The sequence below is a fragment of the Peromyscus eremicus genome, chromosome 5 (assembly GCF_949786415.1).
Source record: "Peromyscus eremicus chromosome 5, PerEre_H2_v1, whole genome shotgun sequence".
Classification (NCBI taxonomy): Eukaryota; Metazoa; Chordata; class Mammalia; order Rodentia; family Cricetidae; genus Peromyscus; species Peromyscus eremicus.
This window is the reverse complement of record NC_081420.1, coordinates 90,499,029-90,516,035: the sequence shown is the minus strand read 5'-3', so window position 1 is coordinate 90,516,035 and position 17,007 is coordinate 90,499,029. Positions and strand designations below refer to the sequence as shown.

The 17,007-nt window shown below is 53.9% G+C and overlaps 1 protein-coding gene across 1 annotated transcript in view; it reads left to right on the top strand.

The window, feature by feature from the left end:
• The window catches only part of Cmip (c-Maf inducing protein), a 200,549-nt gene that overhangs the window by 117,141 nt on the left and 66,401 nt on the right, over positions 1–17,007 (top strand). The window contains exons 2-3 of the mRNA XM_059263939.1: positions 2,078–2,203; positions 9,259–9,309. Coding sequence (XP_059119922.1) covers positions 2,078–2,203; positions 9,259–9,309 — 177 coding nt within the window. The remainder of the gene's footprint in view (positions 1–2,077; positions 2,204–9,258; positions 9,310–17,007) is intronic.

The following is a 17,007-nucleotide window of genomic DNA, read 5'->3' as shown; positions in this document are numbered from 1 at the left end:
TCGGAAGGAGCTAGGGATGCAGCTTGGCCAGAGGTCTCCCAGGAGGCTTTTAGAGACCAAAGCCTGTAGGCTTTCTGCTGCTGTGAGTCTGGGTGCTCCAACACCTTCACGATCCTGCCGTTCCTGTTGTCATGGTAGTGGGTCTCCGGTGGTGCTTGAGGGACGGGCATTTTTGACTCTGCATCTCTTGACTCCGCCCCTCTCCTCGGGCTTCCGTGGTTACTGAGGGTGGTTGGAGTAACTAGCCTTTTGGAAGAGAAAGGGCTGAACAGCCACCTTTGCTTCCTTTGACGTAATAGTCAAGGACCGCCTTTCCCAGGTGTGTTGTGGGCTGGCACTTCATTTGTTCAAATGACAGTCGTCCTGAGAATTAGGCTTGCTGAACAGGATGGCAAAGGCCCATGTCCCTGTGGCACATAACAGCCAGCTGAGAGATGGGACTGTCATCAGTAAACACAGTAAATACTTGAAATTAAATGTCTCCTCAGCCAGGGGCAAGGCTGAGCTATGTTATTCAAACACTGGGCCATGTCACTGGGGAGGTGCCAAGGGGGACAGGGAGTAATTCTGGATGTACCGTGCGGCAAGGGTACTTACTCCACAAACTGACAAGGTGCACTGTGGTCTGCAGACCTTGCTGAAGGGTGGTGCACTGGCCAGAAGGGCAGCCCAAGCTACCTCCCGCCTCCACCGTCCTGGTGGCTTCAGTGATACTGCTGGATTTTTCCTGCAGCATTTTCCCCTTGGGGATGTAATCCCCAGACCCCAGATGGACCTATAAGCTCTTCTAGAAGTGGTCCATGCTCCTAAGCTGTGCCTGTCCCTCTTCCCTCATCCTCCTTGCTGTTCCTGCCCCTGGGCCTTTGTGTTGGCCTTGAGTTTATGCAGCGGCCCCCCCCTCTTTGCCCCTGTCGCTGAGCCCCATTTTGATCCCCTCATCTGAGGCTCCCCCATCCCAGCTTACTCTTGGATGCTCTTTGTTGTCGGTTCATTCCACTGGACTCCAGTCTTGCAATACCCAGCACGGCCCCTAGAATATACTAGAAGCTCAGGGGCTATCTGTTGAACCAACCTAAGTTGGTCAGTCATTCTCAGAACTGCCGACCACCACCCGCACCAGGGAAAGCTGAGGCAATTCAGCCCTCAGCTCTCCCCACCTCCGCCATGCCTCAGCTGAAAAAGAAGAAATGATCCGAGGCCTAAGTGTCTGTGGTAAAACATTCGGCTGGGCCACAGAGTTTAAGTTGCACCTTCCTGTTTCAGCATCTTAACGGTGGATAGGTTCAGTCTTGGCCATGAGAAGGTCACAAGTTCTCTGTGCTCCGGATGGCCCTGGCACCCACCCATAAAGTCGTTGTGAAATGCCACTCACGATGGAGTTCCTGGAGCAGTGTGTGCACATGCAGGGGTCTGGGGGAAGCTGCAGTTGGTCTTTGCTTGGTTTTCTTCTCCTCTGAGCCTCCTGAGCTCTGGCATCTTGGAAGTGGAGTGTAGCTACCCTACCCCATGCTTCTCTGAGAGAGTGGGACTCTCTCAGAGAGCAGTGTGGATCGCTGTAGGCTTCTCTTGCCTTCTCCCATCACTTCCCCATGGTTGGCTTTCTCATGCCTTTTCCCAACACATGCTATTGAATCATATGGAGGATCAGGTACTGAGGAAAGACAGCATATGCTCTGTGGGCTTTGGGGTGGGGGGAAGGAGTGAGATGGGTTAGGGGTCCTGTCAGTGGGCTGCTGTAGGGAGTGACCCCCATGGGCACTGGAGCCATTGGAGAATGCTGACATCCTAGTTCTACCTGAGCTGGGCCCTGTGGTCACCAGGGAATGACCCTTCACCCCTACGCTCAGGGTTCCCTTGCCTGTTCCTTGTTTTGCACCTTAGATGTGGAATGGATTTCCTTCATAGCCCTGCCACACAGTGGGATGCTGCCAGCCAAGAACCCTGGCTCTTCGGCCCTGGGCTAGCTGCATAGCTGTTCCCACACTCTGTCACCAGTGTGTCACCAGCACTGGCTTCTGAGGTGGGGGCTGGGCCAGCTCTTGTAACCTGGGCATGTTTTCCTCTCTCTTTGCTACAGCCGTCCGGGTACATGGAAAACTCCGTCTCCTACAGCGCCATTGAAGATGTTCAGCCACTGTCCTGGGAGAATGCCCCGAAGTACTGTTTACAGCTCACCATCCCTGGGGGGACCGTCCTGCTGCAGGTAGGATGAGTAAACATGAGTAAGCAGTTTCTCTCCTCCTTCCCTCTCTCCCCTCCCCTCTCTCCCTCACCTGCTCCCTCTGTAGATGTTAGCTTTTGTCAACTCAGAACGTCGCTAAGGTATAAAGGGCTCTCAGGAGGGCAGGAGGAGGGTTGTGCGTGGATTAAGCACCTGCTGCATGATGCCCCCTGTCTGGGAGCTTGCTAGTTCTCCTGAGCCTGAAAGAATGAATTCTCCAGCCTCTGTTTTGCAGATAGGGAAACCGATGCCCATGGGCCAGTTGTCGGGCCTCAGAAGTTGTGAGAAGTACCTCGTTACGAATCTTCTCTTTGCTGGACTCAAGTGAGGGTGTGTCCTGTATCTCTCACTGGTTGGTTTAGGGGTTTTGTTGTTGTTGTTGTTGTTACTGCACTTGTTTGTTTTCAAACAATGGAAATGCCTGGCTCCATGTGTCCGTGAGGATATCAGTTGGAAATGACACAAACATTCGGACAACAAGTTGAGTAGGAATGTCATGCTATTAAAATTGCTGCGAAGTCCCGGAGAGGACTGTGGGAACAGCTGGGGCCTGGGCAGATGATGATGATGTCATCAATACTTAGTCTTTGCTCCTCCCTCTGGGTTGGCATCGTGGTGAGGTGCATTGTCAATGTGTTGTGGGAAAGGAGGGTGGTGGCCACCCTAAGGCACTGCTTGGAATTTCTAATTCTTGTAAAAGTTAGAGTGCCTTTCCTTCCTCGTGGAACTTCATCGAAGAGTCAGGCTGGCCCTGCTGGTCTTGTTCCCTCCTTGGGAGTGTCCACTACTCTGGCTCCCTGCCCACTTTTGACCGTAGCAGCTGATGGCCCTTCTGGTACCACCAAGAGGCAGGAGAGAGAGAGAGGTAGGCGCCCCTGGAAAGGGGAAGTAACAGCTAGAAGCCACTTGCCACAGCAGTGCCAGGGACATTGTGTGACACATCCCTATCCTTATTGTTTTCTCTTGGAGGATACCAGAAGCCATGCCTGCCACAGCCCATTTTCGAAATCAGCCACCAAGCTGTGCCCTCTGTAAACTGCCCCTAATTCCTTACCACGTGCCCTGTGGCCAGCAGAGCTCCCCGATTCCTTCTTTGTCCCCTGGTTTTTAGTGAGGGATGAGGAGCAACATACTCAGCCCCTGCTGAGCCTCCTCTGGCCTCTCTGCCTCCCTTCTGTTCCTCTCGCCCAGCTGATGATGTCTGTAGTATTGGGTCCATGCAAGGCTGGGCAAATGCCAGACCCTCTGGGGCTGGGTGACCCCATGAGCAACAATGGCCCAAGACAAGGAGGACCCCGAAGGGCAGCAGGACAGCCTTCTGGAACGTTTTTACTGCTGAATTATACAGCTTCAAGCCTGGGCCCTGCAGCCCCATCCTCATCCTCACTGTCAGCCTCTAGGGAGACCAAGCCGTAAACCCATGATTACCAAAAGCCGCAGCTCAGACACAGGCATGTCCCAGAGGACCTGGGGGGAGGGGAGGGTGACTCACTGCCCCCCCCCCCCCGACAGATGGGCCCCAGTGATGCATCGGTGTGGGGTACAGGGGGATGAGTAGGATGTCCCGCAGGGGGCACATCTAGTCTTAGTGTAGGGAGGTCGCTCTCTGCTGCAGCTGGGAGGGAGTAGGGTCGATGCCCATGACTGTGTCTAGATGATACGATCTCATCAGCTCCGACTATATATACTGAAAGCATTAGGGAGCCATAGAAAGCTGTGAAGGGACCAAGGGGACACTAGACAGATCAGGGGCTAAGGGGCAGAAGGCTGGGTGTGTGAGAAATCGTCAGGGAGCCCTTCCTGTCGCCGTCTCTGTTGAGGGTGGTCCCCACTCACTGGCAGGAGAGCCTTTGGTTTCTGGGACTAGAGAGGAAGGCTAGAGCATCATCTTGGGTCAGAGGAGCCAGGGATGCTGGCCGGCTCTGGGCATGTCCCTTTAACCTGGACATGGCCCTGACTGGCGGCAGCGATGACTCTCCCAGGCTGCAGTGGGCTGAGAGTGACGTGTCAGAGCTCCCCCTGTGGGCTGACAAACCAGGCTGCCCCAGCGTCCTCCACGCTTGCCGCCCCTGCTTGGTGGCTGCTCAGTCAGAGGCAGGAGCAGCAGAGGAGGAGAGAAGGAGAAGAGAGGAGAGGAGACCGCAGCAGCAGCTCCTGCTGCAGTCCGGAGCCCAACTCAGGGAAGCAGCGCAGTCTCCCTTCAGAGAGCTAGGTGGGTGTAGCCCTGCCCCTGTCCACCCATGGGTCTCTCTCCCGCTTGCACCTCCATCAGGCCAAGGGAGGCAGACTCGATTGGCCGCCTGTCCCTGCCATCCCTAGGCTGGTGGCAGGGGTGCTGGTTAGGGCCTCTGCTGGGCATTCTGGTCCACATGTTGTGTGTGAGGGATGTCAGGGCCCTGGCTTTGTCTTCATTCTTGAGTGACATACTGTGTTACAACCCAGAGCCCAGGTGTCACCAAGAGCAGCCACGGGTGACTGGGGATAGGTGTCCCTTGCCCCGGGGTGGAAAGGGACCTGGGAAGCAGCCAGGTAGGCTGAAGGGTCCCTGGTCCAGTGGAAGCGCCAAGGGCCTGTGGCAGGATGGCAGAAGCCCTGGAGTGTTTGGAGCTGAGCATGGGCACTGCAGCCAGCAGCGCCTGTGATGGCGTGAGCTTGGGTTTAATTAATGTTATTGACTGGGAAATGTTCTTTCGCAGCGCTGAGCCACACTAAGGGCCGCGGCTGTGTCTATGCTGTCTAGCCCTCCATCTCCCTTCTCCCATCATCCTCTTCTGTCTCTATATCCGTCTTTCTGTCTCTGTACCCTTGTCTCCCTTCTGTTTCCTTCTCTGCTTTTCTCTCTGCTTTTCTCATCCCTTCCTCCCTCTCCAGCTTTTGCTGTTTTTTTTTTTTTTCTTCTAATGTCTCCTCAGCCGCAGAGCATCTCTCTCTTTCTCTCTATCACCTTTCTGAATTCCTCCTCCGATCGCAGTGTCCTCCTAGGGGCCGCCTTTCCCATTCTCGCTTTCTTAGATCGATAGTCTGTCTTCCTGGAAGTCCAGCCCTTGGGACCTGAGCTGGGGGTTCCAGGAAGGCTGATTAAACCTTCCCACACATCCCCTTAGGTGCCATGGTGCAATCAATCCCCCTGCAGGTGCAGTGGACAAGGCACCAGGGCCCAGCCTGGCAGCCAGTCAGTGCCCCTGGGCACTTTGTGATTTCAGTGTGAGCTCCTTAAGCGTGTGTTAGGCCCCAGCAGCAGCAGAGGCCTGCTAATCTTGTTTCTCTCTTACCCACCTCTTGTCAACACCTTTGTGATGAGGCCAGCTTCTAAGCACCTACATTGTGGTTGTCCTATGTGGGGCACATTGCTGGTGGCTTCTGGTGGAGTGCTGAGCACTAAGGAACCATGCAGTACTGATATCCTCGAGGCAGGGGGTCTGTCCCTAAGGAAGAGTAGACCGAGCCTAAGGTGCTTGAATAAGAAGGGAAAGTGGACCTTCCTTCCCGACAGCGCCCCCACCCCACCCTCCGCCCCACTTCTCATTGCCGGTCTTGAAAGCCCCATGGGAGATGGACAACTGTTTACCCCACACACCAGTAGCTGGCAGGGACAGGGACTGGATGGCTTCCTTTTTTACTGGAAGTGAGAGGGAGAGAGGGAGAATGAGAGAGAGAGCGAGCGAGCACGAGAGAGCAGAGCTTTCCCGGCGCTCTTTGCTGTTTTTCCTGGAGATTGGGCCAGGAAGCTGAACTTGGGAACAGTCCCTGCAGGCTCCGGGCTGTTTTTCTCACCTCGCGGACAATGCAACAATGAGCTAGAACTTGGCAGCCTCTGCAGAGGAAGTTGGGCAGGATTGCCTGGAGCCAGCCCTGTGGGAAGGTTATCACCAGGCACAGGGCAGAGAGCCACCAGAGCAAGCCTGGGGCCACGGGGAGCAAGGTGGGCTGTGAACTCCCTCTGGGGTTCCTGGGGATTCTCCTCCAAGTCACCCTCAAGGCACTCCCTGTGCCTCTCGTTCCTCGGGATCTGGGTTGTCCTGGCTCCTCTCTGCTGCCACCCTGGCTGTAAGGGAACTTCGTAGGCAGACGCTCCTTCTGGCTGCAGCACAGCCAGGCCAACTTGCCCTCTGCCAGAAGCCACTTGGGAAGGCCTGTACTGGGACTCAAGAGTGTCGCCTGGCACCGAAAGAGATCTCACCTTTGTCACACACCGCCTGGCCCACTCTGCTTTCCATGTTGGCCACTTGGTGCTGGGAATAGGTGCCACGTTCTTCATTGACTCTCCAGGGGAAAAGCAGGTCCCAGGCACACTCTTTGCTTGCTCCCTAGGGGGTATTGGGGCAAGCAGGCTAGGAAGGAGATGGGCCTGAAGTGTGATCCAAGTCTGCTCTGCTAGCCAACTGCACAGAGCAGTGGGAAGCTTCTGAGCCTCATCTCCTCACCTGTAACTGGACCACAGTACCTTTCTCCTTGGTTACCACGGAGTCAAAGATAGTCCAAGCCTGGTACACAGGTGTTCAGGGACATGCCACCATACTTGTTTTTGGAGACTCGGCAAAAGCTTGGCGATGAAGAGGGTGTCAGAGCTGACGGGTTCTTTGAAGTTCCATCTGTGTGTGAATGCACTGGTCCACTTGTATCTGTCAACATACCTACCTCATCCGTCCATCCACCTACCCACTTACCATCTGTCTACTTACCTACCTCATCTATCAGTCTACACACACACCTACTGAGCCACACATTTACCCATCCATCCATCTGCATGCACACCTACCCATTCACCCACTTACCACTCTGTGCATCTATCCATCCCATCCTTCCATCCATGTATGCACCTGACCATCTAACCACTTACCCCTCCATGCATCCATGTACCCATTTACCCACCTACCCATCTATTCTTCTGTCTGCCCATTTACCTTCTGTCCACTTGCTCATATATCTACATATTTATCCATCTATCCACCCACCCATTTATCTGCCCTCATCCTTCTACCTACTTATCTATATATCCATCCATCCACCCACCCACCCACCTTCCTTCCACATACCCATCCGACTATCTACCTGTCCATCTATACATCTGTCCCCACTTACTCCCCCTTGTACCCATCCATGCTTCCTTGCCTTGTGCATATGAACACATGGCATCCACCCAATCAATCACTCGCTCATTTATTCAACACATCAGCCAGTCTTCCATTGCTCAGGGTTTCACAGACCACAGTGATGCTTAAATCACACATCATTCCCAACCTCACAGAGCCATACCCTGGAGGAAGGAGGCCAAATAACAGGACAGAATGATGGTAGATGAGCATGAGCAGGAGGAAGCCAGCCACAAGACAGTCATCCTAGAGAGGTGGCATCCTGGATGTTATCTGGGTGGCCAAGAGTTGCACAGGCACTGGAGGGAACAGGTGAAGGTGGAGAGTTTCCAGTGCAGTGTTCGGCCATGTGAGAGTCAGTCAGACAGACAGACAGTGCAAGTATGCTGCACTGATGAAACAGACCCAGTCCAGTGTAGGTCAACAAGCAAAGGATTCCTACCTGTTCACACTGCCCCATTCCCTGAGGCTGCTGGGCTTCTGTTCTGGAGCACACATCTGAGAGATTTCTGTTGTTGCTGCTTCATGGGAGAGAGCAGGGCTAAGTCATGCACTGGCTCTTAAAAGCAACGCTTCTGCCCTTTCGTGTCACATCAGCTCACACTTACTGGCCAGGTCAGCAAGCTCTGTGTGTGGGAAGGAAAGGGGCTGAGAATGAGACTGTGTACAACATGGAGACATCTAGACCCCAGGTCCATATCAGGAAGGTAACAGCGGAGCCCAGGGTAGGCTGCTTGACTCTCAACCCCAAGATGAGTTGATCTTCTGAAGTTACCTGCTGGGATCAGAAGCACCACACGCCAGTGTCAGGGCATGGCCAGGGTTCTGCTTCTGAGGCCCATGAGAGAGTCTGTCTCCTTTCCTAGCTTCTGGATGTTCCGTGGGGGTCTGTGGCCTTGACCATCTCCCTGCTTCAGTCTGATTGGCCCTTTTACATGGACTCTGTGATCCCATTGGGCCACTACATGGTTCAGGGTGAGCTCCCTGTCACAAGAGCCTTGATGTACCATCTTCGGAGTCTCTTTACCCCCACAGGATAGCACCACCACAGGTGACTACATGTTTTTGGAGGCCCTCCCCCTCCATCATTCCTCCCCACCACTGTGATACATTAAAAGCACAGACAAGGCTGTGGACCAGGGCGGTGCTGGTGCTGGCCCATCCTGGTTTACACTTGCTCATGAGAGCTGCGAGTCTCCTTGATAGAGCTAAGTATGGAGATTATTTACAGCAGAGAAACCAGCGCACGCTGTGGCTGCAGCTGTTTCGCTCCTGCAGAGAGCCTTTGTTGAACACCTGTATGGTATTTTCACCATTCCACTGTGGCACACCCCATGGCTCATTGTCATGAGACCAGATACTGACTCAGTGCTGACCAGGGCTGGGGGTGCAGGTGGGGAACAGACTGTAAGGGGTGTGTGTGTGTTTCTCTTCACAGGCCTCTGAAGGCCTTGTGCTGTCCCATGACTTGCTCACACCTAGGCTGTGATCAAGGCCATGACTTGAGCCTGGGTCTTTTCTGAGGCTCAGCTCTGGTACATATGTGCAAGGTGTTGGAAGCCCGTTGTGGGGAGTGTTGAGAGAACCCCAGGTGTGACAGGCCAGGTTCCTGGACAGTCTTGGCAGAACAGAGGCACCAGTCTACTCAGCTATATCACCTTTGGCCAGTTCCCACCATCCAAGGTCAACCAATATGTATAAACACAGGGAACGTGCTCCAGCCAGATGGGTGGGGACTCTGGTACCCAGCACAACTATCCCACCCTGGCAGCCATGTCTTCTCTTCTGATTTTGCTCTTGAGGGTCAGTGCACAATTTTTCAGGAGACAAACCGGGGCCTCAGAGCAGATGGCAGTGGTTAGGGGCTTGTGAGGAGGCCCGTAAGATGGTCTGCGACGTTCCAGAAAACGATGACCTGCCATTCTCCTGTTCTTGTTGTTACAGGCTGCCAACAGCTACCTGCGAGATCAGTGGTTCCATTCTCTGCAGTGGAAGGTAAGTCGGGACCTTCCTGCTGGTTTGCAGTGGCCACTTGGGACTCAGAGAGTGGTGGCTGAGCACCAGGCGGGGCACAGCTGGAGGTGGGGAACGATGATGCCTCTTGGGTGGCTCGGTGAGGGGTCACTGCTCCTGCAGGAAGCTTCTGCCCCCTCCTCAAGTACTATGCCTTGTGATGATAGAAGCAGGTCCCTGGTGGTGGCTGCTCACCTTGGAGACTTCCAACTGGTGCCTTGCTTCCAGGAGGGTCCTAGGCCTGCTTTCATCAGAGGGAGGGCAAACCGGGGGTCCGGGGAGGCTGGACTCTGGGTTCTGGAAGGTTCCTTGAACAAGAAGCTTTGGAAGCTTTGCAGAGGTTGAAAAACCCTGGCTCATGCTCACCAACCTTGCTTCGTTTTGGTGGGCTAGCTCTCCAACGTCAACTCCCTTTCTCCTGGTGGAAGTTTCAAGTTTCTGGCATATGGAGAGGGCAGACTTCTGCTGTCACTTTCTTGGACCTGGGCCAGCTTTCCTGAAGAGAAAAGCTCCATGGGGACCCAGTGCTGTTGTGTTCAGTGGCCCAGGTGATGGAGTCTGGTCACAGGGCATGGGTGGTGCATACTTGAGTGTCTCTTGTCTCCTTCCCCTGCCTTCTGAACTGTGGTTCAGAACCCACCATTGTAGGTGTGGACCATGTCACAGGGTGTCCTCATAGTGGCCTGGAGGGCCTCAGAAGCCAGCAGCATGCAATAAGGTGAAGGAGTACTCAGCAAGTCACACGACTGTCCCTAAGAGAAGTTCATCTCCTCCCCTGTTATCTGTCCATCTCGCTCTATGCCCCTGGTGCCAAGTCTGAGCTAAGCATGAGTCATCAGAGTGAGACTACACCTATTGAGCTCCTACTGTGTACTGGCAGCTGGGCAAGATTCCTGCGCTCCATTTCACGGGTGCCTGTGGAGTTCATTCCTGTCTGTTCTAGGTTTAGTCTGGGAAAGGTGGGCTCAGTCTGCAGCTCAGCCTCCTGTAACCTAAGAGGGCCGAGGAGGGTTTAGGGGTCCTGACTCACCACCAGCCTTTTGAGGTGAATGCTTCCTCCACCTGCACTCCATACACACCTCTGAGGTATGAAATGGAATTTCAAGCTGAGCTCGGTGGCATGTGCCTATATTTCTAGGACTTAGAAGTCTGAGGCAGGAGGATTGCCACCAATTTGAGGCTTACAAGGAAGTGAAATTTCAAGGGACTTTGGCCGAAAGATGATTTCAGAGTTCGAGCCTAGGGGTGTAGGTGGGGTTCACCAAGTGAATCCGGGACTAGGGAGGATGTGCTTGGGTTTCCAACAGTTCTTATGAGGACCCGGATCTCAATTCTGATGCTGTCCAACCTCTTTATGATCGAAAAGTTCAGTCAGTGAAAACTTAAGCCAGAGTTGTCCAAGGGTGGCGGTGGCCTTGCTGGGCGCCGTCCCTTCCTCCAGGAGGTGGGTGGTGACCTTCATTCCCACCACAGAAGCTTGTGTGAGATGCTAGTGCGGTCCCCCTGGGGCCATTGGCACTGATGATTTGGGTATGTAGCCACCAGGTGGCAGCGGTCTCGTGGTATAGCAACCTGATTTAACGATGGCTTCCGGAGGTCTATGTTTAGGAGTTAAGACTTACTGTCCATCCTTGCAAAGTGACAAAGCATCACTTTTAGGAGAATCCTTGTAGCAAGAAATGTCAGCTGGAAGTCCTGGATTCGAACCCTTCCTTTTCATTGTCCCGGTCCAAACAGATCTGGGTGTTTGCTCATGTCACTGAATACAGTTCCTAAAGTCTGTGGTGTGTCAGGCCTGCTGCCCTGGACACTTGTGCTTTGCTGTCATTTGGCCCGTATGGGAACTAGAGCCTAGAGAGAACAAACAGCTTGCCCGTAGTTGCCCAGCAACTTTCATCCAGACCTGTGGGTCCATCCTGCCTCCTCTCCATCAAACTGCCTGAGATTCAGCGTGTGACCCTCCCTCTGCTCCTGAGACAGCCCAGCCACTCTTTCCCTCCACGGGTGAAGGCAACCACTGTGGAGTTCTCGTCTTTCTTTATTTACTTGTTTCTTTTTTCATTTTAACAGAGAGGGGAAAAAAAAGGCTGACAGTAGAACATCAGAATTGAGGACAGTTAGCAATCCCACAACCACGGTTTGGATTTGTGACTTTTCTGCCTGTGGCCCACAACAGGGAGTATATATAGAGTGTGCTCTTTTTGTGGCGTGACGCACTCTTCCCAGATACTCTGGCTCCCAGTTTAACTTGCCTGGACTTGCCCAGGGCACTGTGTTTCCTCAGGAGGGCAAAAGTGGATCTTCACAAGACATAGCTGCAACTTCAGTGTACGGTGCTCAGGAGGGTAGGGCTCCTCAGCCAACGGATGCTGCCGAGTCCATCCCAAGCTGTCCTGAGGAACACCACAGAGTGTGACCGCAATCCCCTTATAGGAGTCCTGCATTTTTTTTTATAGTCAGGAGCTCTCTACTGGGGTCTCCTTGTGTGCTCCCTGCTGCCATCATGGCCCTCTTGGCTGAGGGCTTCCCTCACCACCGTTTTCTCTGCCTGGATAGATTCTCTTGAGCCAGCCATTGCTCTGAGAAGACACGAGGCCATGAGCCCCGAGTCCTTTCTTTCTCTGTCCTTCCCTTTCCCTCTCCCCCTGGAAAGATGCCTTGGTCAGGGGAGTCCAGGGAAGCCTGGAGTTCCATGATGGACCAGGGGACAAGCACCTCCTTTACTAGGAATGGGATGGGAAAGAGTTCTGCCCTACTCAAATCCCCAGGAGCCCCGCCTCCAGTCCCAGGGGCTCCCTGGAGAGGCTGGCCTGTTTGGTTTAGGCAGTGGGCCCTAGAGGCCAATTCCCTTGGGTGTGGAACATAAACAGTCATACAGAGTTAATGAGCCCTCAGTACTGACTCAGATGCTCCTCTTTGCTCCTGCCCAGTCCCTCAGAGGCCAGGGTCTGCAGAGATAACCTACGTGTACAGCAGCCTTCAAGGGAACAACCTGTCACGTGTCCAAGGCCATGAGGGCACAGGCCCTTCTTTGTATAGGGAGACAGGCTCTTCTGTGTGTGAAAGGCTGTGAGCAGTCAGGCCCAGCCATGTATACAGGGCCGTGAGGAGACAAGCCCGTTGTGTGTACAAGTCTGAGAGAACAGATAAGATCCTACTGTGTATGCAAAGCTGTGAGGAGACAGGCCCATCTGTGTGTAAAGGCTGTAAGGAGGCAGACCTGTAGTAGTACAGCCCTATGAGGGGACAGGCCCCTTGTATTGTACAAGGCCCTAAGAAGGAAGGCCTAATGGCGTTCAAGTCCAAATATATGTCACTGTGAAAGGACAGGCCCATTGTGTGCACTAGGCCACGTGTGTAACAAGGCTATGAGGGGACAGCCTAGGTTGTGTGACACCGACTGTGTTCCAGGCTGTGAGGGCATGACATCTGCTTACAAAACTGTGAGTTTTCTCTCTGGACTCTGGAGACCAGAGGCTCCGATGCACACAGCTGTGAGGGCCAAGCCTGCCTGGATACCTTGAGGAGTAGCTGTGGCTGGTGGTGAAGCCCTAGCCAGGTGCCTGGCCCTCCCCTACGCAACTGGGTCTCCACAGCTCAGCCTTTGATTCTTGGTGTGGTTCAGAGGCCGCTGCGCAGAAGTTGTGAAACCCACAATGATGATATTCTCGAGAGAAAGTGGGTCAGTGGAAACACAACAGGCCCAGGGACAGGGGACAGCAGGGTATGTGACAAGAGGCTGGCCAGCCCATGAGTGCGTTTGCATATGCATGGCCACAGCTGTCTACTTCTCCCCAGCAGGCTCTCCCAAGTCCCTGGAAGGTACGGCCTTACAGCCACCCCTGTCCAGGCCTCTGTCCCTCCTCTGTACTTTGGAGGATGGAAAAGAAAAAGTGCTATAGTGTGTGAGGGTGGCCATTGGGTTCATGTGTTGTCAGTGGAGTGACTGACTGATGCCTCGGTTTTCTTCTCTGAGAAATGGGGTGTCAGGAGCACCTCTTCCACTGGGTCTTTGTGAAGGTTATAGAACCAAGTGCTTGTGAGGGAAGTCGAGTGGGTCTGTAGAAATGAAGTGGCCCGCCACACGCACTCCAGACCTCTTCTAGCCCCCTGGCTGATGAGTGAATCCTCACGAAGACGTCCCACCAGTGTTGGCCACACAGTGTTTCCTAAGCTCATGAATACCCTATGTCTGTGTTCCACACACGTTTGTAGTCTTGAGCCTCAGGATAGTTCTTCGAAGCCTTGGTCACTCTTGTCTTATAGAAGAGGGGCTGGAGCCCAAGAGAATGAAGGCATTGCTGAGGACAAACGACTTCTTAGAAGTACACTGGGCAGGTAGTTGCCGTGCAGCGGGATTGACCTGTGTGCGTTCAGAGCCCCTGGTTGGGGACAGTCGCTGTCAGGGTCCCTGCATAGCCTCCTTGCCTCTCATACTCCCAGGAGTCTGATCCTATGCTCCACACAGGGAGGAAGCCTGGTGTGCCAGATTTGCTGGGGGACTGGGTCAGGATAACAGAAGGCCCTGAGTTGACATCCCATCTTGCCCCCCTTGCTGAAGACCAAGCCAGAGCACTCCTGGCATGGGGAGCTTGCGGCTCCGAACAGGATCCTCCAGTGGTGCTGTCACCCCGGCTCTGGCTCTCCCTGGATAGCATGTCACACTGGGAAGGGCCCATCCCGGGATCCCATGCTGTGGCTTCGACTCCTCTCTCCACTCTGATCCATGGATCTTCTCCTGGGGTAGCCAGACAGACACACCCCCAGTCACAAAGCAGCAGGTAGTCACCGTGCCCTCTGCCCTGAACCCATGCTTAGCCTCTCATGGCTGAGCATCCCAGCCGCAGGAAGGGCCTGCTTCTCCTGTGTCCCTGTTTCAAATGTGAACAGTGGGGCTGAGAAGTTACACCTGAGTTCACCCAATCACATAGCCTTTGAACAAAGGCTGACTTGAGTCCAGAACCCAATCTTCCTTCCCCGGCCTGGAGTATAGTTCCAGACACATGCATGCAGGGCCACACGCGTAGGCACGTACTTACTCACCCATACACTTATGTGCCCCATAGGTTTTTACTGGAGTTGTTAGGCTCAGATCCTGGGCCCTGGCAGCCTAACAATCCAGGCTTGGCCACCACTCTCTGGATGCCAATTAAACAGACGCAAAATAGTGGAGAACAGAAAGGAAGGGACCAAGAGTTCCAGTAACCCTACCCCCCAGTAACCCCACCCCCCCAAAGTGCATATTCAGGACAGTGACATGAAGCTTCGCTAAGAGGCGCGCCAACTAAGCAGCCTTTGTTGAGGGCTGGCCCCGTCAGTCACTGACTCCTCATTGACTTGGCTCCAGACTCACTGTGAGGTGGTCTAAGGAGTTGTCATAACTGTGCATTCATTCTCTTTGAGGGATCCGAGTTCCTCCTCTGACTGGCACCCGGACTCCAGCCTTTTCTTTCTCTCAGCGTGAATTCCCTGGGAGAAATTCTAGTTGCCTGGGCCCATTGTTTCAGTGGTCTGACAGCCAGGAGGAGGGGGCACGAGATCTCTCCTCCTCCCCAGACAGTTAGCTTTCACAGACACCGGCATGTCTAGAACGCGCGCGCGCGCACACACACACACAGACACACACACACACACACACACACACACACACACACACACACACACACACACGAGCGAGCGTTACATTTCTTTCCAGGCCCCTCCAGATGTGTTGAGGGTTATGGGTGAAGGCTGGCTGGTCACCTGTCCTTGGCTGTCTGCTTGGCTCGCACACCTTCCCAGATATACCACACCACTCACTCCCTTTTACTCAGTGCCTTGCCCTGGCCTGGACCCCCACTTCCCAGTCGCTGGATGAGCACTCTTGTGTGGCTCTGTGGGTCCTGCCCTCTGAGAAGGCAGGAGAAACAGGGCAGGGCCTTGGTCCTTTTACAGCCCTACCACATGCCTGCCTTGCCCATCCAGGTTCGATCTTGGCGTCCAGTCCTAGAAGGATCAGAGGGACTCTGGGAGCCTTGTAAAAGCTGAGCTGTAAGAGGCCACCCTACTCCAGCGCTGCAGGAAGGCCCTGGGGTGACCCAGAGAACAAAGGTGACTGGCTCAGGAGGACCCAAGTGTGGAGGCCTTTGGTGGCCCCGGCTACTAGTCTCCAGTGTCTTACAGCCTCAGTGCGGCCCCTCACAGAGTCACTGGGGTCCCCGTAACTAACAACAAGGGGAACTCCTGGGATTGAAGCTAACAAGTGGCAGAGGTTGGGTGGCCTTGGGGAGGAGAGCCGCGCTCTCAGGCTCCCTTTATGGTGGAGAAAAGAAAACAATTACTAGATATTGGGAGCCATCCTGGGGGATGTCACGGAACCCCAAGGTTTGATGAGGCCCACCTCGAAGGCCGAGCTGAAAGAACACAGGGTTCAGTGTTCCTCTGCTGGATCCAGGCAGGGCTAGGATGTAAACCTAGGCCGGTGGCCTCTGAGTTCGCTTCCTCCGTTCCTTCCAGCTTCTTCCGCCAGAGTTTGGCAGTTATAGATATGGAAGGTGCCGGGCGGTGGTTTCGCACGCCTTTAATCCCAGCACTCGGGAGGCAGAGCCAGGTGGATCTCTGTGAGTTCGAGGCCAGCCTGGACTACCAAGTGAGTTCCAGGAAAGGCACAAAGCTACACAGAGAAACCCTGTCTCGAAAAACCAAAAATAATAATAATAATAATAATAATAATAATAATAATAATAATAATAATGGAAGGCATGGAGATGGGGAGCAGCACCCCACCCTGAACCTACAGTCTCCCCACTTTCCCACATTCCCCTTTTTCTTTCTGCCTGCCTTTCCCCGTTCCCACTTCTCCCCAGTGCTGGGGATTCTGTGCTAGGTAAATAAGTACTCCACCACTCAGCGGCTGTTTTGTTTGGGGGAGGGGATCATGCTAAGTTACTCCAATTTGCTATCCTCCGACCACTGTGCTTCCAGCATATCTGAGATATGATTATGGGCATGTGCCCTCAGACTAGGCTTGTTACAGGCTCTTCTGTCCTCTAGATCAACTCTTCCCAGTAGCCTAGAGAGAAGCATGCAGATCAGAAGAGGGGACCCAGAGAACTCCCCCCAGGGAATGTGAGGTGTGGCGACCAGCCATGAGTGGGTCTTCTAATGCCCACGCTCCTAGCAGCATCTGTCTGTTTGGCCTGCTTGAACTCAGCATTGTGAATGGACTCACTTGTGCCTTGGGCTTGTAGGCTGAGAATTGGGTTTCTGAGACGTAGACGTGTTCTTTGTGGAGTGGTGCTGTATTCTGCTCCTGCTGGGTGACGTTTGCACTGCTGTGGGTGTGTTTCGGCTTGTTAATCCTCTGGTGACAGGACATGTCTAGTTAGGCCTGGGACAGACAGGAACACTCTGGTGTCTGTGCCCGTATTCCCATTGCCGGTGTGTGGGAGTTAGTCGCCAGGCTGTGGGGCACACCTACGATCACCGGAGAGTTACTCTGAATCGGGGCTGGCCACTCTTCTTCCTGAATACTTGCGTTCTCACTGCTTCTGAGGGGATGAGAGTCCTAGGGCAGGGGGTACTAAAAAGTGCATTTCCTGTTTGTTTTTAAATAGTGAAAAGGACAAAGAACTCCAAAAAGAATTTCCGCTTGCTATGAACCTGCTTGCCCCTTTTAGGGCTTTAAAAGTTGAGCCATGA